Source organism: Balaenoptera physalus, assembly GCF_965194825.1.
Source record: "Balaenoptera physalus genome assembly, chromosome: 2".
Classification (NCBI taxonomy): Eukaryota; Metazoa; Chordata; class Mammalia; order Artiodactyla; family Balaenopteridae; genus Balaenoptera; species Balaenoptera physalus.
Window position 1 is genome coordinate 73625602 of NC_138883.1, and position 21297 is coordinate 73646898.

Sequence of the window (21297 nt, forward strand, 5' to 3'; positions counted from 1 at the left end):
ATCTCCTTAGGGTTGATGTGAGAATTACATAAGCTAATCTATAATATGTACCTCCTACATGGTGAGCTTTAGACACGTGTTAGCTATGATCTTAAGGCAGCTGTGGGAGAGCGGAAGCTTAGGACCATAATGTCCTCCTCAGCACCATCTCCCCCCAATCCTCACCATCCCAGGCTTGGCGGTGGAGCTGGGAATCCTGTGGGAGAAGGGAGAGACGCCAGCTTAGAAGGCGGTTAGTTGTGGGTTCTAGAAGGTGAGGACTCCTTCCATGGCGCCCTGCATACCCAGTGACAATGAACCCGGCCTCGGCACCCGAGGAACAGCACTAGCTTCCGTTCTGCACTCCACCGGCACCCCCTTCCCCCTGCCCCCGAGGGCGGGACTGCAGAGGCTTCCGTCAAAGAAGGAAGTGGTTCAGGCAGTGTAGAGAAAGCAACCCGGGAAGCGGAATCCGTGCAGTGGCCTGGAGACTGACCCCTCTCCCGGCCCCCAACCCCTCTTCCATCCGTGTGGGCTCGCAACTTCCAGAAGCTTCTCGCACCTTCCAACCTGATGTCTTGTGTTAAGTTATGGTGAGTGGAGAGTGAGATATGGTTCCGCAGCCACACACACACACACACACACACACACACACATGGCACCCACTCACAGAACGTGCCAAGGCCAGGGCACAGTGGGGCTCATGGGGGAGGCTGGGGATTGAACTGACCAAGACGAGCTGAGTCACGGGGCCTGGGGGGTGGGCGGTGCAGGGAGCCGCCGGCCTTGGGGCCCTGGCCAGCGGGTGATGAGGCCCCCTCCCTCAGGCACAGCGGTACCTCAGCCCCGCTGGTGCCCATCGAGGAAGTGGAGAACCCGGAGTTCATGGGCAAAGGCGGATTTGGCGCTGTCTTCCGGGCACAGCACAGGACTTGGAGTTTGGAAGTAGCGGTGAAGATCGTGAACTCGTGTGAGTGCCCCGAGCTGCTTGCGGGCGGGTGTCTGGTCTGGGAGGCTGGGCGGAGGAGGAGGGGCCGCTGCGTGGCAGGGCCTGAGTGCGGAAGGGAAGGATCTTCCCAGGAGGGAGCTCGGCTCCAACCCTCTCCTGAGTGCCAGCCGGCGATATCCAGGGAGGTGAAGGCCATGGCAAGCCTGTGTAACAATCATGTGCTGCCCCTGCTGGGGGTCACAAAGAAACTGGAGTGGGAGTATGTGTCTGGGCCGGCTCTGGTGACTCAATTCATGGAGAACGGTTCCCTGGCGGTGCTGCTACAGGCCCAGTGCCCAAGGCCGGGGCCGCTCCTCTGCCGCCTGCTACAGGAGCTGGTGCTCGGGATGTGCTACCTGAACCGCCAGAACCCCATGCTTCTACACCGGGACCTCAAGCCCCCCAACATCCTATTGGACTCAGAGCTGCATGCCAAGGTCAGCGCATCCATTACGCAGCCCAACCCCTGGACGAGGTCCTGCCCCAGAGCTGCTCCAGCCCCACCCACTGGACAGAGGACCTGCTGCAGCCCTGTCTTCTGAATACCCTCAGCATCTCCCTCTGGACACAGGGCTGCCCAAGTGTCAAGGCTCATCCAGGAGCTTTAGCCCCTGCCATACCAGGTGATAGAGGCCTTGGCCAACATGGTCAGTTCCATGGGTCCACCCAACGGGGCCCTCCAAAGACCCGTGGCTGACCTAGTCCAGGAGACTCAGACCTTGACCCAGCCCCATGGAGCGGGGACCCAGACCTCCAACCAGGAGCCCCACTGGTCCTACCATTCCGCTAACCCTCCACACCCCCTTTACAAGGCTGGGACCATAATATCTGTGCAGGCACGGAAGGGCCTGCACCTTCTGTGGGGGAGAGGAAAGGATTCTGGAGGCTGCTAGGCCCTGTCCATCCCCTATCTCCCCCTTCTTATCTCCTTTTGCAGCTGGCCGATTTGGGCCTGTCCACGTTTCTGGGAGGCTCACAGTCAGGGGCAGGATCTGGGGAGTCAGGGTGCACCCCAGCTTACTCGGCCCCAGAACTGTTGGCTGATATAAACTGGAAGGCCTCCATGGCCAGTGATGTCTACAGGTAAGGCACCCACTCCAAACATACATCCCCAGTTTCTACACCTCTCTGGGTCCTTCTAAGGGATGGTATATGGAAAGGAGTCTTGTCAGCAGTTGGGTCAGGCCTCAGCTTTATGTCTCCTGCAGCTTCGGGATCCTAATGTGGGCAGTGCTAGCCGCAAGAGAAGCTGAGAGTAAAACTCTAGGCAGACTCTGGGATCCTTCACCTCAGGTGCCCCCTCCCCCAAACCCCCAATCCCCAAGCCCTCCTCTTCCTGTTTACCTGCTCAGATGGCCGTACTCCCTCCTCACATCTCCTACACTCCCTGCCCCTTTCCGTGATGGTGCAGGTGGCCTTCACACTCTGATTGCCTTCTCCTCACACCCACACCCCAGTAGTGGGCCATAAATCATTGCTGCGGGAAGCAGTGTGTGAGAGGCAGATCCGGCCTGCATTGACTGAGCTGCCCCAGTCTGGCCCTGAGATCCTGGCTTGGAAGTACTGAAGGATTTAATGCAGCACTGCTGGAGCCACGAGCCCCAGAAGAGGCCCTCCTTCCAAGGTGCGCTGGCCATTTAGCTGGCAGTTGAGGTAGGCCTGGATCTGTCAGCAGGGGCTTTTCGCTGGAAAAGAAGTTTTGCTCACCTGCCACCCACTCTGCCTTCTCTCCAGAATGTCGACCAAACACCCAGAAAGTCCTCGATCTGGTAAAGAAAGGAGATATATCCGGTAAAAAGATGAATGCTGCAGTCTCCACAGTGAATGCCCAACACCCTCACCCCACCTAGGAGCTGGGCAGGATGGCACAACGTGGCTCCCTTGGCCACCCAATGACTCCCCACTGACCACTGTTCTCTAAGCCTTGACTCTCGTCCCCAGTGTCCCCACCCCATCCCTGAGTTCCCAGGCAACAGATAGGGCCCAAGAGACTCCTCCCTTGGGTTTGCTCTGGCTCTCCCACCTCCATGCCCAGCCAGCTCCCCATCCTTGCAGGTAAAGGAGTTCCTGTCTGAGCACAGGGGCAGCAACAGGTTGTTGTCTGTCCTCAAGCCAGGCCTGGAAAGTACAGAAATGGATGGCCCTGGGGGAACCACAGGAAGCCATGATTCCATGGTTTCTGAAATGATGAACCTGAATCTGGAGGGGTACCCCAGGTCTGTTCCTGAAAAATGTACAAACCTTCCTGAGAGCATCAGGACCCAGAGAGGGCAGGTTCAGCCTGCCTGGACAGCAGAGACCTCTTCAGATTCAACAGCCCAACCTCCTCAAAATCCAGAGACCTTACCTGTCAAAAACCAGAAGCCCAGCCCCACCTCAGCTTGGACCCCAGGTCCTGGACCCCAAGGGTATCAGGTGAGACATTGGTAGGACTAGGGGATGCACTAAGACTCCTGTGAATCCTGTCCCCTTGCTAGGGGAGACTTGGGGCTGAGGGGGTCTGCAGTAGGGGAACAAGGCCCAGGACAGGGGGCCTGAGAGCCCTGTGTTGTTTGCAGGGGGCTGAGAGACGTGACACCAACTGGCCTCCCAGGGCGCCAGGGCCAAATCCAGTACCAGGTACTCACTCCCCACTCCTTCCTCCTTCCTTTCCCCTGCTCAATTCTTCCACCAGCTTCTTCCTCAAGACCGAATATAGATCCAGGGTACTTGGGGAGGGGAATGAGAAAGGGCTAGAGGCCACCTAACCCAACTTTCTCATTTTATAAATGAAGAAACTGACATCTACTGAGGTCACACAGCAAAGCCTGGATTTGCCCCTGAGCCTTCTGACTTTCCCCAACACCAGCTCTGTGAACCCCTGAATTCCATTCCATTGTTGCCATGTATGCCCAGAGGGTTTCCCATCAGAAAAGACCCCAAATATCAGAGTCTCAGATGTTAGTTGCCACTCCTCTTGAGCTTCTGCAAACCCAATTCTGAAGGTGCAGCCTGAAGAGGAAGGCTGAAGGCACACCTTGACCCAGTCACTGGCAGGCCCAGAGACCCCATACTTGCATTTCCCCAGGGTGAACACGAGGTGCCACTGCCTCTCCACCCTGCTGCTCCTCCTCACTTTGAGTCTCAAGAGCGCTTAACCCTCCCATCCCATCGTCATCACTCTTTCTCTTAAAGGGCCACGGTTTCCTACCATACTTCATAGCCAAGGGGTACAGATTGGAAACAACAACCATATGATTATACAAGGAAGAACTGCCTCATCCGTGCAGGGCCTGGCACCTCGGGGCATGGATAGGGGCCCCCAGCGCACCCCCCAAGGAATAGGTTCAAAAGAAGGACGGCAAGAACCCGAACCCTGGAGTGGACCACAGGGCTGGTATCATAATAGCAGGAATTGAAGCAGCTTCTAAACTGCCTCCTGGACTTGAGGCAGCTAGCCTAGACTTTCTCTGAGGGCCATCAGGCCTGCACCCGAACTGTCTTTGTGGCCCCAGGAGTCAATAAATGGGTGGAATTTTAACCAAAGCACCACGAATGAGGCTAAAGCTTCAGCCAGGGATGGGAAGGGACGTAGATGAGAGGCGAGGGAGCTGACATCGAGGGAGTAGAAGGCACTGCGGTGTCTGGCTAGGGCCGGAAGCGGGATGCTGAGGGCTGTAGGTGGGCAGAGTTGTGGCACACAAGGTCAGGGCCCAGCTGGCCGCGGCAGGAAGGAATCCTGGAGGTCTGGCTCCTGGGCAGCTCTAATCTCAGGGCAGAGCACTTCCTGTAGAGCAGGCCCAGACCCCACCCTAAACCAAACCCTGAGGACAGAGGCTGTGGTCCTGCCACCACATTTTCTCTGGTCTGTGGAGACTTGGCAGTGGAGGCCTGGGGAGGGGGCTCGCCATGGGAATTCACAGACCCCAGCACACCTTTGCCCTGCATGATGCCCCTAGTCTCTCGTAGGTCAGCCCCCATACTACCACCTCCCTCCGCTGCATACACCCATGCACACATTGCTTCCGTGGAGGCACTGGAACCCTTTGATTCTCAGCTGGTGTCTGGGAGTGGACAGCGACGGCTCCACAAAGCTACACGCAGATGTGCCCCTCTTCTGGAGCTGGACACCACTGGAGTATGGACCACTCAGATATGGCCACAGCGCTGCCATCTAGGCTGGAGGGGCAGGGAATGATCGCCTCCCATCCTGACCTACAACCTAGCCCCCAAATGGCACCATGTTCTTCTTGCCTGCATCTTTGCCAGCCTTCGCTCCAGCCCACCCTCAGTCTCCCCACATCCAAGGTTCTGAACCCATTTTGACATTTGACGCTTGGCTCAGCCCATCCCACCCCTTACGTCTCCCCCGTGGTCCGCATTCCTCTTCCTTGAGGGGGCAGATGTGGGGAGGCTGTGGAGTCAGGAGAGACAATCAGAGCGGGGGAGGAGGCCTGCGGAGTCCGGCTAGGGCACAGGAAGGGCCGGGCTGTCCCACCGGGGAAGTGGGAGGACGCCGAGGCGCCGGGAGGGAAGTGCCTGTTGCCCGGGGCTCAGAGCTAATAGCCTAGCAGCCCGTGTGACTCCAAAACCTGCCCTGGGGTTAGCCCGTTCAGCTGCGGCAGTGAGTTGGGGGAAAGGGGGTAGCCGGGGCTCCTTTGCTTCAACCCTAAATCCTGTGCCCCTGGCTTTTGCTAGAGCACCTCTGCAGTCTGGGTTTGAGGAAGGAGGAGCAAAGGATTGAGCAGTCCCTTCACTGCCAACTGGGAGAAGGCAGGGAGGCCACAGGGAGTGCCTGGGAGGAGGTGGGATAGGGAGGTTGGGAGATCCGGGCGCAAGTGGCTTGGACCCGACGAGAACGGCACAGCTGGGGCTGGCTGGGGCCTCAGACAGTAACCCACCGTGGCCCTCCTCAGCCCCAGGGGTCACCCCAAGGCGGTGTAGCTCTGGGCGGGGGAGACCATGGCCCGCCTCTTCAGTCCGCGGCCGCCTCCCAGCGAAGACCTCTTCTACGAGACCTACTACAGCCTGAGCCAGCAGTACCCACTGCTGCTACTGCTGCTGGTGATCGTGCTCTTCGGGCTATTGGCGCTGCTCGCTGTTGCCTGGGCCAGCGGCAGGGTGAGTCGGCGTTGGGGGAGGGAGTGGGGCTCTGGTGCAGGGTGCCTCCTCGGGGACAGCGGGAGGGTCACTGCCTCAGGGGCATTTTCAGGGTTGGGACTTGTGGGTCTTCTTTTCTTTTTTTTCCGGCTGCGCCTTGCAGTGTGTGGGATCTTAGTTCCTGACCAGGGATCAAACCCACGGTCCCTGCATTGGAAGCACGGAGTCTTAACCACTGGACACCACCAGGGTAGTCCCACGTGGATCTTCTTTTCAATGTGCTTTCTTGGCTGGGACCCGGGAAACAAGTGCTAGACCTTGCTAGGAACTGCAGTGACCCTGCACAAGTCACTCTGCCTCTCTGGGCCACAGTCTCCGGTTCTACACAAGGAGATAGCTGAGCCCTCGATGCTTCTAATTTCTCTGCAGGTACTGACAGACCTCAGACCTTACAAGCTTCTGTGATCTACTGGTCCTAGAATAAATCCAACACCGGAATTTCCAGTTTTCCGGCGCGGGGTGGGGGAATTACACTGGGCCCCGTGGGAATCTGCTTCCTGGTTTTCTTTCCCTCTTAGGGGCCGTGGGGCAGTTGTACCCACAGAGTCCCAGAAGACACTTTACATCCCACTCTCATTTAGTTCCAAAATGAACCCGTTTCCAGTTTCTTTTGTGGGGGGAAAGGGGACCTTCAATTCCACTTCTGGAAGTATCCTGCTCCAAGTTTTCTTTTCACATTTCGGAGGCAAGGTGGGAAAACCACTGGATGTGACCAATCCTTGCCCGTCCTCCTCCAACTCCAGGAAGAGGTGGGGACAAACGGTGGAGACCGGGGTGGGAGTGGGGGGCTTCTACGCCTTGAGGTGATGGCGGGATCCAGCTCCCAGGCAGGCGAGGGAGGTTCGGACGCCCCCCTGCCCAAGCTCTGCTGTTGGTGGGGGGGGCGGGCAGGGCCTGAAACTCCGAGCCTTGGCCCCAGGCAGGGAATCTCCCCAGCAAATTGGCCAGATTTGGATACACTCATGCCTAAGTGCCTTCTGTGAGCTGGAATTTCTCACTTGCTTTGGGATCCCAGGTGGGGGTGGGAGGGGTGCTTTAGTTCCGATTTGACAGGTGAGAAAACTGAGGCTCAGAAAGCTCCTGGATTCACAAATGGCCAATATGAGGTTGGAGCCAGGTCTTCTGGGTAGATGGCCCAAGGTTCAGTCCCCCTGCAGCATGCCAGTGAGATAGTAGGTTGAATCACAGGAGACTGCTGGCTCTCATAGCACAGGGAGATCAGCTCGGTGCTTTGTGACCACCTAGAGGGGTGGGATAGGGAAGGTGGGAGGGAGATGCAAGAGGGAGGGGATATGGGGATATACGTATGCCTATAGCTGACTCACTTTGTTATACAGCAGAAACTAACACAACATTGTAAAGCAGTTATACTCCAATAAAGATGTTAAAAAAGAAAAAAGAGAGAGCGGGAGAAGGCAGCATCTTAAACTCAAAAAAAAAAAAAAAAAACAGATTATCAGCAATTTCATGTGGTTCAACCTAATATGAATGGCAAGTGAAGGTGCCCTACCTGCTTTTCTTACTTGGGTTTGAAACAGTTTTCAGAACGGGTCTGAGGGACTACCCACTCCTCCTCTCCTTGGACAAGCTCCCGAAACTCCACACCCCAATCTTGCCTCATGTACCCCCTCCCCCGCAGGAGCTGGCCTCAGACCCGGGCTTCCTGACCACTATGCTGTGTGGGCTGGGCGGCTTCTCGCTGCTGCTGGGCCTGGCTTCCCGAGAGCAGCGACTGCAGCGCTGGACGCGTCCCCTGTCGGGCCTCGTGTGGGCAGCGCTGCTCGCGCTAGGCCACGGCTTCCTCTTCACCGGGGGCGTGGTGAGCGCCTGGGACCAGGTGAGGCAGGCCGAGCAGTGGGGAGGGGACTCCCGGGCCTCCAACGCGCACCCAGGCCCCGAGGAGCAGCGCAGCAGTGTAAGCGTGCAACTTCCCGCGCCCGTCTCCCCTAGGTGTCCTTTTTCCTTTTTGTCATCTTCACCGTGTATGCCATGTTGCCCTTGGGCATGCGGGACGCCGCCGCCGCGGGTCTCGCCTCTTCACTCTCACACCTGCTGGTCCTCGGGCTGTATCTTGGGCCTCAGCCGGACTCACAGCCCGCGCTGCTGCCGCAGGTGAGCACGCACGGAACACAGGCTGCGTCCGCGGCTGGCTCCGCTGGGCGCTACTTGCTACCTCTGGGCATTCACCAACCGTTTGATGATCTGTGACTCCAAGGCAGGGCGCAATGCTGGGCGCAGGGCACAAACACAGGCCCCGACCGTGCCCTCGTGGAGCTGGTACACAGCGCAGCGCGATGCCTGCAAACGCCAGAAGAGGGCTCTGGGCCCACGGGGAAGGGAGTTCGCCAGGGGACCGGGGTGGTGGGGACAGATGGGGATGACGGAACCATCACAGAGAATGTAAAAATTGGAGCTTGAGTAGTGTTGTGCTGCGGCGCGGGTGGGGATGGTGGAGTGGTATTCCCAGCAGAGGAAACGTACGTGCAAAGGTTTCTAGACCTAAGAGGCCGTGTTGGTGCAGCAGCCAAGAGTCTGCTTGGGGCGGGGGCGGAGAGGGAGGAGAAGTGCCCCCTATGGGTCCCACAGTGTGGCACCCGTCGCCTCGAAATACTTCGGTCTCTTAACTGCAGAGTCCTCCTCAGCCCTCTCAGAGACCAATCCAGCTACTCACAATAGCTCCCCGACCCCGGGGTCCAGCGCCCTCTGAGGCTGACCCTTCCGCACAGCTGGCGGCAAACGCGGTGTTGTTCCTGTGCGGGAACGTGGCCGGAGCATACCACAAGGCGCTGATGGAGCGCGCCCTGCGCGCCACGTTCCGGGAGGCGCTTAGTTCCCTGCACTCCCGCCGGAGACTCGACACCGAGAAGAAGCACCAGGTCCGCCGGGCCCGGGAGGCCGGGAGAGACCGGGGCTCGGGGAGAGGAGTTGTTTAGATCACACAGCCGGGCTCTGGAAGCTGAATGACTTTGGGCGGGTCGCTTGACCTTCTGTTTCCTCCTTTGTAAAATGTGGCTATCACCCACCTTGGAAGGCCGCTGTGAGGCTCAAGCAACCTGAAGCTTGTGAAAGCATTTTAGAACGTTGTGATACTAAACGAAGGGCTCTAATTCCGGTATTGGTGCTGGAAGTTCAGTCCCTAAAGGTGATCACTGCAGGGCAGGGGTGGAGCCCGGCTGTAGGTGGTGGGGAGGACCTGGGCCAGCGCCCTGGGGAACACCTCTGGGGCTGGGGAAGTCTGTGGGCTCCTAAGGGTTTGGGGGGGCTGAGGCTCCTGGTTTGGGGGGGTAGGAGTGTCGGTGCTCATAGTCACCTCCCCCAGGAACACCTTCTCTTGTCCATCCTTCCTGCCTACCTGGCCCGAGAGATGAAGGCGGAGATCATGGCACGGCTGCAGGCCGGACAGGGGTCACGGCCAGAGAGCACCAACAACTTCCACAGCCTCTATGTCAAGAGGCACCAGGGAGTGAGGTATAAGGAAGGATGGCAGACGGGAGGGAACGCGGGCAGAGACGCCAGCCCCACTGATGCGGTCTGCCCTGCCCAGCGTGCTGTATGCTGACATCGTGGGCTTCACGCGGCTGGCCAGTGAGTGCTCCCCTAAGGAGTTGGTGCTCATGCTCAACGAGCTCTTTGGCAAGTTCGACCAGATCGCCAAGGTCAGAGGGGGCTTCCTTCCCCACCTTCAAACTCCCCACCCTGGAGAGCCCCTTCCGAGGGAAAGTCCTGCCTTATAAGATCCCAGTCCCACTTCCAAGTCCTTGTGGGCTCCCAGATACTCCACTGCAGGTAGGAGACCCTCTCAAATATCCCCAGGTATGGAACTGCTCACTGCACATCTCAAACCTGGAGGGACCTTTCAACATCCTCACAGATGCCCCAACCACAACACCCCCAAACAGGCTCTGAGCCCCAGCATAGGTGTCTCTGGACACTGCAACCAAATCTAGATAGATTTTTCTGATGCACTAACATTAGGAGGCCCTTCCAAGGGAAATCTCTGTCCTCTGCATCCTCAGCCCAGCTACCTTCTCAGTCCCCAGGGATGCCCCTAAGCAACTTAATCTTGGGTGTCCCCCCCAAAAAAAATCCCCTCAATCCTGAGGTGACTTTCATACGCTCAAATCTGGATACACGCTACACATGCCAAAGCTGGAGAGAGTCACAGACATCCCAACCTTTCAGAAGCCCTTCTGAGAAAGACACCCACATAGGAGACCTCAGCCAGCCCTGTATCAAGTTAAGAGCGTCCCTAGACCTGACATAGACAATCCCAACCTCAGAAGTTCTTCAGGAATACCACATTTGCTCCCACTTTTCCCAACTCCCTCCTGCCTACTTTGGCCACTAACCAGGTGCCCCCCTCCCCCTGTACACCCTTCCCCCAGGAGCATGAATGCATGCGGATCAAGATTCTGGGAGACTGTTACTACTGTGTCTCCGGGCTGCCGCTCTCGCTGCCGGACCACGCCATCAACTGCGTGCGCATGGGGCTGGACATGTGCCGGGCCATCAGGTCAGCTGGGGTGGGCAGGATGGATGTGGGGTGGAGGCAGGTAGGGTAGTGGAAGTCATCCTGGAGAGAGGGAGGGGTGCTGCGTGGGTAGGGCTGAAGGCAGCACTCAGACTGTTCTCCACACACTCTGCTCAGGAAACTTCGGGCAGCCACCGGCGTGGATATCAACATGCGTGTGGGTGTGCACTCAGGCAGCGTGCTCTGCGGGGTCATCGGGCTGCAGAAATGGCAGTATGATGTCTGGTCCCATGACGTCACTCTGGCCAACCACATGGAGGCGAGTGGAGTGCCAGGGTGAGAGCTGGGGCTCTAGCAGGCTATAGCAAGAGCCCAGTCAGGTCTCCCACATGCCTGGTTTTCATAGTTCTTTAAAATGGGCACGTTCCCAAGTGGGAGATCAGGGAGATCCTGGGGTACAGGGAGGGGAGCTGGGAGACACCTCCTGTAGCACAGGGCCTTGCTTGAAGTCAGACCTCCAGGAATGATCCTCGAAAGAAATGAGAGATTTGGAAGCCCTCCCTCCTGCTTCCCACTGCCCCCTCCTTCCAGACGAGTACATATCACAGGGGCTACGCTGGCACTGCTGGCAGGGGCTTATGCTGTGGAGGATGCAGCCATGGAACACGGGGACCCATACCTTCGGGAGCTAGGGGAGCCGACCTACCTTGTCATCGATCCCCGGGTAAGAGCCCAGCCTGGACCCCATGGGCTGCCCACCCTAACCATCCACAGCCAATGGGCCTGATCTCTTCCGTGCCAGAGATGGAGCTCCTGGGTCCTGAAGTGTGTATCGTGGGGGAGGGGACACAAGCCTTTAAAGGGTGTGGGGAGAATGGGGAAGGGTCTGTGATCTTGACTCTCAGCCCTCATGTGCCCCAGGCTGAGGAGGAGGACGAGAAGGGCACTGCAGGCGGGTTACTGTCCTCTCTTGAGGGCCCCAAGATGCGTCCATCACTGCTGATGACCCGCTACCTGGAGTCCTGGGGTGCAGCCAAGCCTTTCGCCCACCTGAGCCATGTGGAGAGCCCTGTGTCCACCTCCACCCCTCTCCCGGTACGTGCACCTCCTTCATGAGCCCAGCACTTACGTAAACCCACCCCCATTGCCCACTTCCAGCCCCTCCCGCCACCACCACCAGTGAGTCACTTGACATCACAAGGTCCCGAACTTTCTGGTCACCCTAGTTACTGGTTCAGGACCTTCCTTGCCCTTCTTTCCAGAGAAAGGGCAAAAATGACTGCCCTCTGAGCTCAGCTCAGAGAAGACCCAAGATCCCACAGACACCATGTCCCTTGCTCCCCAGCCTCTACTCAGGAAAGCCCCTTCCCCTGGTACCATACTTCCTCCTCACTCTGAGGCCAGTGCTGCACACCTATTCCCACCAGGAAGTGTCTCTGTTTAGCTCAGTCCTGCGACTGCACGCTCTCTTCTTCAGTCCCCCCTGGGACCGGGAAGGCGGGGCCAATCGCTTGTTGCCCCAACTCTCCAACACTTGTACGCAGATAAAATGAGGTGACAGTGAAAATCTCTCATGGCCTTGAAGAAGGAAATCACCATGAGTGGGCGGGATGGGGGAGGGAGAGAAGGGAGCTGGCCTACCCCTCATCTGGGGAAGTTAGGGCAGGGCCAGTTACTGGCTGATCTATGCATAGCACTTCAAGGTAGTCAATGATTCACCAGCTGCTGGAGGAGCCTGGATCTCCTCCACCGGCCAACTCTTGAGGTTGGTACTTGATGACAAGCAGCCAGAACCCTCTCATGCAGGGACCCAGGCCATGTCCCTAAAGGCTTGCCCTGGGATTAGATTCCTCAGCCCGTTCTCCTCCATTTTACCCGATCTGCCCAAAACCTGTTCAGCATTCCCAACCACCTATCCACAGATCTTCCCAGAATCTTCTCTACTAGGTAGACCTGCTTGAATCTATGGGGTGACTACAGAGTACCCTTTCTGTGTCCCATCCCCACTCCTCTCCCATCCAGCAGGAAAGCAGGCCAGGGATCAGTGAACAGCGGGGAGCGGGGAGGTGGGGGGGACCTTGGCAGCAGTGGCTCAGTGGCTGAGTGCTTAATTTCAAGGCTCAGCATGGGGAAGGGGAGCAGTCAGAGGGCTAAGCTGGCAGGATGGAGAGGAAGAAAGAGCCCAAGACCCAGCTGACTATTGCAGGATGAGACCTCCCAGTGGGGGTGGGGTAGAAAGGGGTTTGCCGGGAGCCCAGGGGCTGTAAGACAATATTGGGTGCAATCCCCGTGGTGGGAATGCCCCCCAGAACCCATGCCAGGACTCCCCAACCCCCCACTGGCATGCAGGCTAAGAAGTTCAGGGCCGAGTGGGAATCCCTTGCTCTAAGGTATCTCCTGAGGCAGGACCTCACCAGCCCGGAGACTCCCTTCTCAGCCCCTGATATCCCAGGGTCTTATTCAAATGTTAGGAATCCTGAGAATCACACTTAGCCTACTATTAAACAATGCGGAACTTTGGGGTGGTGGGATGGTGTTTGTATGGTGGCTAACATCCATCCATCCATCCATTCCTTCCTTCCACCATCTTTGAGCACCTACTATGTTGCAGGTACTAGGTTAGCTCTTGAGAAGACAGAAATGAATAAGATGTTTTCCCTGCCCTCAGATAACTTATAGGCATGGGGCCTGGGATGGGGGGCGCAGGTAGGTAGTCTGATAAAGGTGAGGATCAGGCATAGATGCATAGATGGCCCCATGCCTAGAACATACCTCTCAGTCGCTCTCTGTCTCTCCCTCTCTGCTCCTCTCACATACACAAGGTTTTGGTTTGGGGGATGATGTGGCCCCCTGTGACCCTGCTTCCTTCACATGAGCCAGGCGAGTGGGGAAGGACGGTCACCATACATCTTCGCCCCCTTCCTTGGCGCTTGTCTTCACCTGCTTGCGTGCTCCTTCTCACATCTCTGCACACATTGCATATTCCTTTCGGTGCAGAAGAGAGTGACCGTAACCAGGTTTGTTTCTCTTCCTCTTTCCCTTTCTTCTCCATTTTCGTTTCCCTCCCTCACCACCTCCCAGCTCAGCCTGACCATCACGAAAGGGCAGAGGAGATTCAGAGTGTTCTGCATCGCCATTCCAGTTTCAACCAACAGGGATTTTTTTGGCATGGGGTGATGGGCAAGTCACTGCCCTTGGAATCTGTTGCAGTCTTTAGGGAAGATGAGACAAGGAATCAACAGCCACTCATGCCTACAGAGGATCCAGGGTTGCCTCCTAAGTGATAGAAACTATGAGGAAATCAGAGAGTATAGACACTCTGGGAGTCCGAAGAGTCAGGAGGAAGCTTGAAGAAGTAAATGTGGTTCGAACCTTCCCTTGAGGGCAGGTGGGATTTGGTAGAGATAGAGATGGAGATGGAGATAGAAATGGAGATATACAGAGAGAGATAGAGAGAGAGAGTTCACTAGAGGCAAGGGACGCAGCCAGGTCAAATGCTCAAGTCAAGGCCGGGTGTAGATGATGGAATGCCTCACTGCAGAGAGGCTCCACCATGGTGGAGGACGCTCACCGTCTTTCGTCTTCCCCCATCCCTGTGTTTTCCCTGCAGGAGAAGGCCCTGTCTTCCTTCAGCCCCCAGTGGAGCCTGGACCGGTGAGGAGGCCTGAACAACTTTGACAGTGGGGCTGTCCCAGTGACCTACCTCCATCCTCCCTGGGGGGCTGCTCCTGCTTTGCCCAGGTGCTTTTGAGGATCTCCCTGGTGACAGGCTGGGCTCTCACTGTGCAGGAGCCGTACCCCCCGGGGACTAGATGATGAACTAGACACCGGGGATGCCAAGTTCTTCCAAGTCATCGAACAGCTCAACTCTCAGAAGTACGGAGAACAGGAGAGGGCTGGGAGGGCTGGAGGCCTGGGCTCATGTGGTAGAGGAGGGGTGGTAGGACCTGGCAGGAAGGGAGAACCTTCCCAGCTCTAGCCCTTTGGCTCACCTGACCACGCCCTCCTCCCTGCCCCTTCCTCTTCCGGGCTTACTGCCCCCACCCTCCGCCAGACAGTGGAAACAGTCAGAGGACTTCAACCCATTGACACTGTACTTCAGAGAGAAGGAGATGGAGAAAGAGGTAGACTGGGGGGATGTCACCATAGGATTTCCCAACCTCAGTTCTTCCACCCTGGGGAGGGAGCAGGCCCTGTGGTCCCACCTCCCCTCCCCAGGTCTGCCCAGTTTGTGACCCTGGCGGGTGAAGGGCTCATACCCATCTATTGAATTACTGGGTGGTGATGGGAGGGAGGAGGGCAGCTCCTTGGGGAACAGGTAGAGGCTACCTGGGGCGGAACTGGAGGGGGGACAGTGAGGCTGGGGACCCACTCCTTGCCTGGGACTGACACCTTCAAGGTGATGGGCAGCACTGGTGCCCCGTCTCCACCGACCCCCTCCCTTCCAGTATCGGCTCTCTGCACTCCCCGCCTTCAAATACTATGCAGCCTGCACCTTCCTGGTTTTTTTCTCCAACTTCATCATCCAGATGCTGGTGACAAACAGGTGAGAGACCCCTAGGCAAGGGAAGCCCTGATTCTCAAAAACAGACCCCCTGGCTCTTCCAGACCCCTGACCCACACTTTCTTGCCTTGCCCACTTCCCCTCGGCTCAGGGCACTGAGCCACAGAGGAAATGGAAATCTGTGGTCTGGGGAACTAGTAATCGTAGCCCTCATCTTACTATCTTACATCCTGTGGACTTTCTATGTACCCCAAGCGTTTTCACATACCTGTCTTTCAATTCTAACAACAGTCCCATGAAGGAGGTTTTGTTCCCATTGAGAAGTCCAAATCTCACAGCAAATGAGCTTAGGGAGGAGGTCCTCACTCCCGGTTCACTGCTAGGAGGGGCAAGGACTCATTCAAAACTCAGCCAGATGAAAGAGCTTCGGCCTGAAAGCGCAGAGACCAGTCTGATGCAGCCTCGGCCGCGCTTGTGAGCGCCCTGTCCCCTTCCAATATTGTCCCTACACTATCCCAGTACTGTCCTAGACCCCTCAGCTTTCCCAGATCATCAGCACGTAATGCCTTTCATCAGCCTAGACCTCATCGGCAGCCGGTTCAGATCCCCAGGACCACTTTTCCCCATGTCTCCCAACCAGAATGAACAGCACCCGCCTAGCGCACAGAAAGCCTCTTCTGGCTCTTAAAGGCCTCGCTCTTGTCTCTCTTTAGGCCCCCAGCTCTGACCATCACCTATAGCGTCACCTTCCTCCTCTTCTTCCTCCTCCTCTTCGTCTGCTTCTCAGAGCACCTGACGGTGAGGTGGGCCCCGGGGGCAGAGTGGCGAGCTGGGGCCCTGACCACACAACTTGGCCTACAGTGGGTGCCCCAGCCCCACGGCTAAGACTCCCATGCTCCTTCCACAGAAGTGTGTCTTGAAAGGCCCCAAGATGCTGCACTGGCTGCCCACACTGTCTGTCCTGGTGGCCACACGGCCCGGACTGCGAGTTGCCCTGGGCACCGCTACCATCCTGCTCATCTTCTCCATGGCCATTACCAGCCTGGTGAGAGAGAGGGGGCCCTATGCACCCCCATTAGGGCATGCTGGACCTGCCAGAGGCTGAAAGAGGACCCCTGGATTTGGGAGGACTGCTGGACTAAGGCCAGGGGATGCTGGAAATGTTGGACAAGTATAAAAGAAAATTATAGTCGCCCACAACCTACCACCTGGGCATAATCATTGTTAATAACACTTTGGTGGATATCCTTCCTATCTTTTTTCTATGTATGCAGACCTTCCTTACTTACCTGACTCACTATGATTTTGTAAGCTGAGTTTGGCTGATTTTTCAGAACTTAGAATCGTTCCTAGAATTCTATCCCTGAAAAGCACCTTAGGAATCATCCCCCATCCAAGTTACAGAAGCAGAAGCTGGGGCCCAGAGAGGTTAAGTGGCTGGCAAAAGATCACACAGTGGATCCATGACAGACTAGTGCTCAGGACACCCACTCCCCCAGTCCCTGCCCCCGCCCCGCCCCCGCCAGCGAGGACCCCAGCGCTGAGGCTCCCTCACCAACCGGAGATAGCAGGCTCCGCCCCTTTGGAGGAGTCTTGGCCACAACTCATCCCTGGGTCAGCTGCAACCCGGCACAAGCCACCACTGTGCCCAAGGAACTGCCTGCCCGCCTCAGCTCCTCGTCTCCTTCTGCAGGTCTTCTTACCGGCAGCATCAAACTGCCCTTTCCGGGCTCCCAATGTGTCCTCCACGGCTTCCAACCTCTCCTGGGAGCTCCCTGGGTCCCTGCCTCTCATCAGCGTCCCAGTGAGTATCCCTCACAGCCCTGAATCTCCTTCTCCAGAGCCTTCCTCCGCCCCTCCCCCACCCCCTTAGTTGAAGAACACTTCATCCTGTGGATCGGGACAGATATAAGTCACACTTGGTGTGTGTGTGTGTGTGGCCGACACCCTCTGCCTTCCTGATAGGACTGGACCCTGGGACGGGCAGGACAGGAGCCCTGGGGTGTCCCCCGCCCCTGCCCCTGCCCCTGCCCGAGGGGCATGCCCCACCTCCTGACCGCCCTGCCCGGGCCCGCAGTACTCCATGCACTGCTGCGTGCTGGGGTTCCTCTCCTGCTCCCTCTTCCTGCACATGAGCTTCGAGCTGAAGCTGCTGCTGCTCCTGCTGTGGCTGGCAGCCTCCTGCTCCCTCTTCCTGCACTCCCACGCCTGGCTGTCCGACTGTCTCATCGCCCGCCTCTATCTGGGCACCTTGGACTCCAGGTGCGCACGGCCGCTGCACAGGGGGGCACAGGCTGCGATGGGACAGAGCAGAACTGTTTTCATCTCTTTGTCTGAACCACCCACAGGGCAAAAGGAGAGGGAGGCCGAGGGCTGCGTGGGCACTGGCGCGGGAGGTGCGGGGGAGAGGCCATCGAGAAGGGGCAGGGCAAAGGGAAGCCCTGATCTGTAGCCTCCTCAGGCCAGGGGTGCTGAAGGAGCCTAAACTGATGGGAGCGATCTCCTTCTTCATCTTCTTCTTCACCCTCCTGGTCCTGGCTCGGCAGGTAAGTCTCCCAGCTCAGCCCTCTGGGGCCTCCCTAGGAAGGGTGAGGCGGAGTCCCCATATATGTGGCTTAGTCTTTCCCTTATTCTCTTATTCCCTTTCCCTTATTCTCACCTCTCCAGGGTTGAGCCCAAAGGGTGTGTCCCTTAGAAGCTTCTAAGTGAACCTTCCTGCTCCCTTTCTTTCTCCTTCACTCCCCGAGGGGAGCGCCCTCAAATTCTCCCCTCCCCTCCTCCCTCCCACCCCAATCTAGGACAATCATGCTTAAGAAAAACTCTGCTGCCACTACTGTCCTCGCTAGTTTGAATCTAGATTCAAGGCAGTCTCCCCAGGGATAGTTGCACCTTAAGCCTTTTCTCTAAACTGGGGGTGTGGTATGGTTTTAAGCGTCATGGAGTGAGGGGTGAACACTCAGGAGCTGGGGCTCCCCCTGTACTGTGTGTCTTCCCATGGCCCCCTGGTGACCCACCCCAGAATGAGTATTACTGCCGCCTGGACTTCCTGTGGAAGAAGAAGCTGAGGCAGGAGCAGGAGGAGACAGAGACGATGGAAAACCTGACTCGGCTACTCTTGGAGAACGTGCTCCCCGCGCACGTAGCCCCCCAGTTCATCGGCCAGAATCGGCGCAACGAGGTGACTCCCCACCCCCAGCTCCTGAGCCCCCGACGATGAAAGTCTTGGCTTGGGCCGTCCTTTCTGGACTCCTGTACCACGGGTTGGGTGGCTGCCCGAGCCCCTCTGCCTGTCAGGTGCCCCCGTTTTCACAAGATCTTAGCCTCTGTCTTTGGTGAGCACAGAATCTCCACATCCCAAGTTCTTACTTGGAAGGAGTGTCCTCTCTAATGGCCACTCTCTACACTTCAAAAGCCTTATCTCGTGTCAATGGGAATTGTGTGAATGGCTCAGGGGCTATGTCGCAGCCTTGTGCATCACCACATGCTCTCTGCTCTCAAGATCAGTAGTAGCTCTGCTTCTCCTGGTTTCTTCTCTTATAGACACTGGAAATCTGGTAACTGATCCTGTTTCTGTCTTCTCATTGGCTACTAGAAAGCTCAGAGCCAGAATCTAGGACTAATGAGGACTCCCCCTTCCCCTATTATTGCTCTTTTTTTTTTTTTTTTTTTTTTTTTTTTTGAGTTTGAACAGCAAAATCCTTTTCTCAAAGTTCTGGAGGCTACTATTGCTTCATTTTATCTTCCAAACTGTAGCTATCTTTGTAAGCTTACTTAACTGACTTAACACTTCTCAGCAATAAGATAGGATATATGGATAATTCCCATGGACATGATCCCAGTTCCAAAAGAGACTCCCTTCATGTTGCTGTCAGGTGATCTTGACTCTGAACCTCTGTCTCTCCTGGAATCGCAATGAGACCCAATCTTTAACTCTTGAGTCACATCCCTGGGGTAACCTGGCCCTACCCCTCTCCTTCCTTCCCGATCCTTCTTAAAGCAAGGCGGAGGAGTGTGGACACAGGGAGGAGGACCCATGTAGACCCAGAAGGGGGAAGAACGTGGCACAGCCCCTTACCCCAACCTCCTGCCCTCCCAGGACCTCTACCACCAGTCCTACGAGTGTGTTTGTGTCCTCTTCGCCTCAGTCCCAGACTTTAAGGAGTTTTACTCTGAATCCAGCATCAACCACGAGGGGCTAGAGTGTCTGCGGCTGCTCAATGAGATAATTGCTGATTTTGATGAGGTGACAACTTGAAAGGTCCCCCCAGACCTTATGACCTGGATTCTAGAATTTCCCACCAGTCCCTCCTTCCACTTCGCTTTCCTGGCCATGAGGCCCATCCTCCCTCCCCAGTCCTCCTGCTCCTCCTCTGAACCCCCAGCTCTGCCCTCCCAGGCAACTCTGCCCACTACCAACTCTCCTCCTGCCACCATCCGTGACCCCACAACTGGTCCTTTAGCTTCCAAAATCCTGGGGCTGGGCTTCTGGGAGAGAGCAAGAGAGACTGGGGACACAGCCTCCTTTCCGTACAGCTGCTCTCCAAGCCCAAGTTCAGTGGGGTGGAGAAAATCAAAACTATCTGCAGCACCTACATGGCAGCTACAGGCTTGAACGCCACCTCCGGACAGGACGCACAGCAGGTACAGCGTCCCTTCATTACCTACTAACCCTCATCTGGGCTCTCATTGGTGGGCCCATAAGTGGGCCTTATCCCTGTGACCTCATTGATCCATCCTGGTGGGCCGGTCCTTTGCCAGGATGCTGAGCAAAGCTGCAGCCACCTTGGCACCATGGTAGAGTTTGCCGTGGCCCTTGGGTCTAAGCTGGACGTCATCAACAAGCACTCATTCAACAACTTCCGCTTGCGTGTGGGTGAGGACCCTCCCTTGCTGGGACAGTCTGGGACCTCCTCCTCACTTTCCCAAGCTCTCCCTCTCCCAAGTCCTTTGTTAGCTGCTCCCCAGCTCACCCTGGGAGCCCCCTCCAGACTCACCCCTTGGGATGGAGCATGAAGCCGCTGGGCCAGAAGCTATGAGATTCATCCAATTCTTTCCCTAAGCCGCACTCCTCCAGCCCCTCCTCCTTTCCTCCAAGGCCCCTAGGCCCTTCACCCTAGTTCCCTGAGCTTCATCTTCCCCTCCCTTGCTCGAAATCCCCCCCCTCAGGGCCCCTCTTTACCATACCTCTTGTCAGGGTTAAACCACGGACCTGTAGTGGCCGGAGTGATTGGGGCCCAGAAACCACAATATGACATCTGGGGCAACACAGTGAACGTGGCCAGCCGAATGGAGAGTACAGGCGTCCTGGGCAAGATCCAAGTGAGGGAGCCACATTGGAGGCATGGGGCCAGGGGGATAGGGATAGGGCCACTCCCACATTCCCTCACTCCCCTCCAATTGCAGGTGACCGAAGAGACAGCCTGTGCCCTGCAGTCCTTAGGCTACACCTGCTACAGCCGGGGCATCATCAAGGTCAAAGGCAAAGGGCAGCTCTGCACCTACTTCCTGAACACAGATTTGACACGAACTGGACCTCCCTCGGCCACCCTAGGCTGAGAACCCCACCCCCTCCTCCCACCTATAAGATCCTCAATAAAGATACTCTGGTATGTCTGGGTTAGAATTGATGTCAGAAGCTACTAGTATATCTGGGGAGCATCTTCTCCTCGCCTCTCAGTAGTATGGCTTCTTCTCAGGCCAGACTGAGTGTTTGTGTGCGTGCAAGTGTGAGCATGAGTGTGTTAAAAAGGAGTGATTCTTTCTCACAAGCTCAGCAAGACGACTGCCTCAGCCTCCCTGCCTGCCTGCCAACGTGATTCCAGTGTTTTGTACCCTTGGAAGCAGAAAGGATTTTATCCACATGACTCAAAACAAAGACTTGTCCTTTCCTGCTCCCCATCCACAAATACCGGAAAGAATCTCCAGTAAAATATCATTTGATCTTTATTCATTCAACAAACACTAAATAAGCACCTGTTATGTGCTTACTGTGTAGCATGGGCGGGAGGCCTGGGAAATAATCTATTAGGTCCCTCCCTGTTTTGGCTGCTGTTCTCAAACGGACCCACCATGCTTTCTAGCAAGGACCTGTAGACAGTTTGAGGGTCTCCTGTTCTCAGGTCACTCAGATTCCCCCCTGCTTCCTTTTGCATCCTTCTGCACAGTTGCTGATATTACGTGGGTCTTGAAGCATCCAGGGCTCCTTCCCACTTGCTC

General features: G+C 56.7%; 2 protein-coding genes across 5 annotated transcripts; both read left to right on the top strand.

Annotated features, from left to right (window-relative positions):
* Positions 1-363: 363 nt before the first annotated feature.
* On the top strand, positions 364-4810 carry RIPK3 (receptor interacting serine/threonine kinase 3). The gene is given in 10 exon segments (XM_082450051.1): positions 364-572; positions 807-1404; positions 1905-2050; positions 2176-2222; positions 2425-2511; positions 2514-2591; positions 2702-2787; positions 3023-3382; positions 3526-3586; positions 4142-4810. Coding segments are annotated over 10 exon segments (1707 nt in total). The 5' UTR covers positions 364-552; the 3' UTR covers positions 4366-4810.
* Positions 4811-5456: 646 nt separating this feature from the next.
* Positions 5457-21027, top strand: ADCY4 (adenylate cyclase 4). Of its 4 annotated transcripts, none has more exons than XM_082449981.1 (26): positions 5461-5570; positions 5863-6067; positions 7746-7943; positions 8057-8218; positions 8737-8982; positions 9426-9574; positions 9651-9762; positions 10492-10619; positions 10755-10913; positions 11091-11301; positions 11499-11672; positions 14188-14231; positions 14367-14453; positions 14632-14701; positions 15026-15123; positions 15795-15879; positions 15989-16126; positions 16775-16885; positions 17159-17343; positions 17543-17627; positions 18101-18259; positions 19178-19324; positions 19615-19722; positions 19840-19954; positions 20276-20400; positions 20485-21027. In XM_082449981.1, the coding sequence occupies exons 2-26, from the start codon at positions 5909-5911 to the stop codon at positions 20635-20637; spliced, it is 3408 nt and encodes a 1135-aa protein (XP_082306107.1). In that variant the 5' UTR covers positions 5461-5570; positions 5863-5908; the 3' UTR covers positions 20638-21027. The 4 variants fall into 4 exon arrangements, with proteins under 4 accessions (XP_082306110.1, XP_082306107.1, XP_082306108.1 ...); XM_082449982.1 differs by having other exon boundaries at positions 11169-11301; XM_082449983.1 differs by having other exon boundaries at positions 5462-5570; positions 8833-8982; positions 11169-11301.
* The last annotated feature ends 270 nt before the right edge of the window (positions 21028-21297 follow it).

Bases quoted from the DNA above. Each gene is read 5' to 3' on its own strand.
- ADCY4 (XM_082449981.1), top strand. From the start codon at position 5,909: ATGGCCCGCCTCTTCAGTCCGCGGCCGCCTCCCAGCGAAGACCTCTTC. The intron at 6,068-7,745 runs GTGAGTCGGCGT...CCTCCCCCGCAG, and splicing joins TTGCCTGGGCCAGCGGCAGG to GAGCTGGCCTCAGACCCGGG. The intron at 20,401-20,484 runs GTGAGGGAGCCA...CTCCAATTGCAG, and splicing joins GCGTCCTGGGCAAGATCCAA to GTGACCGAAGAGACAGCCTG.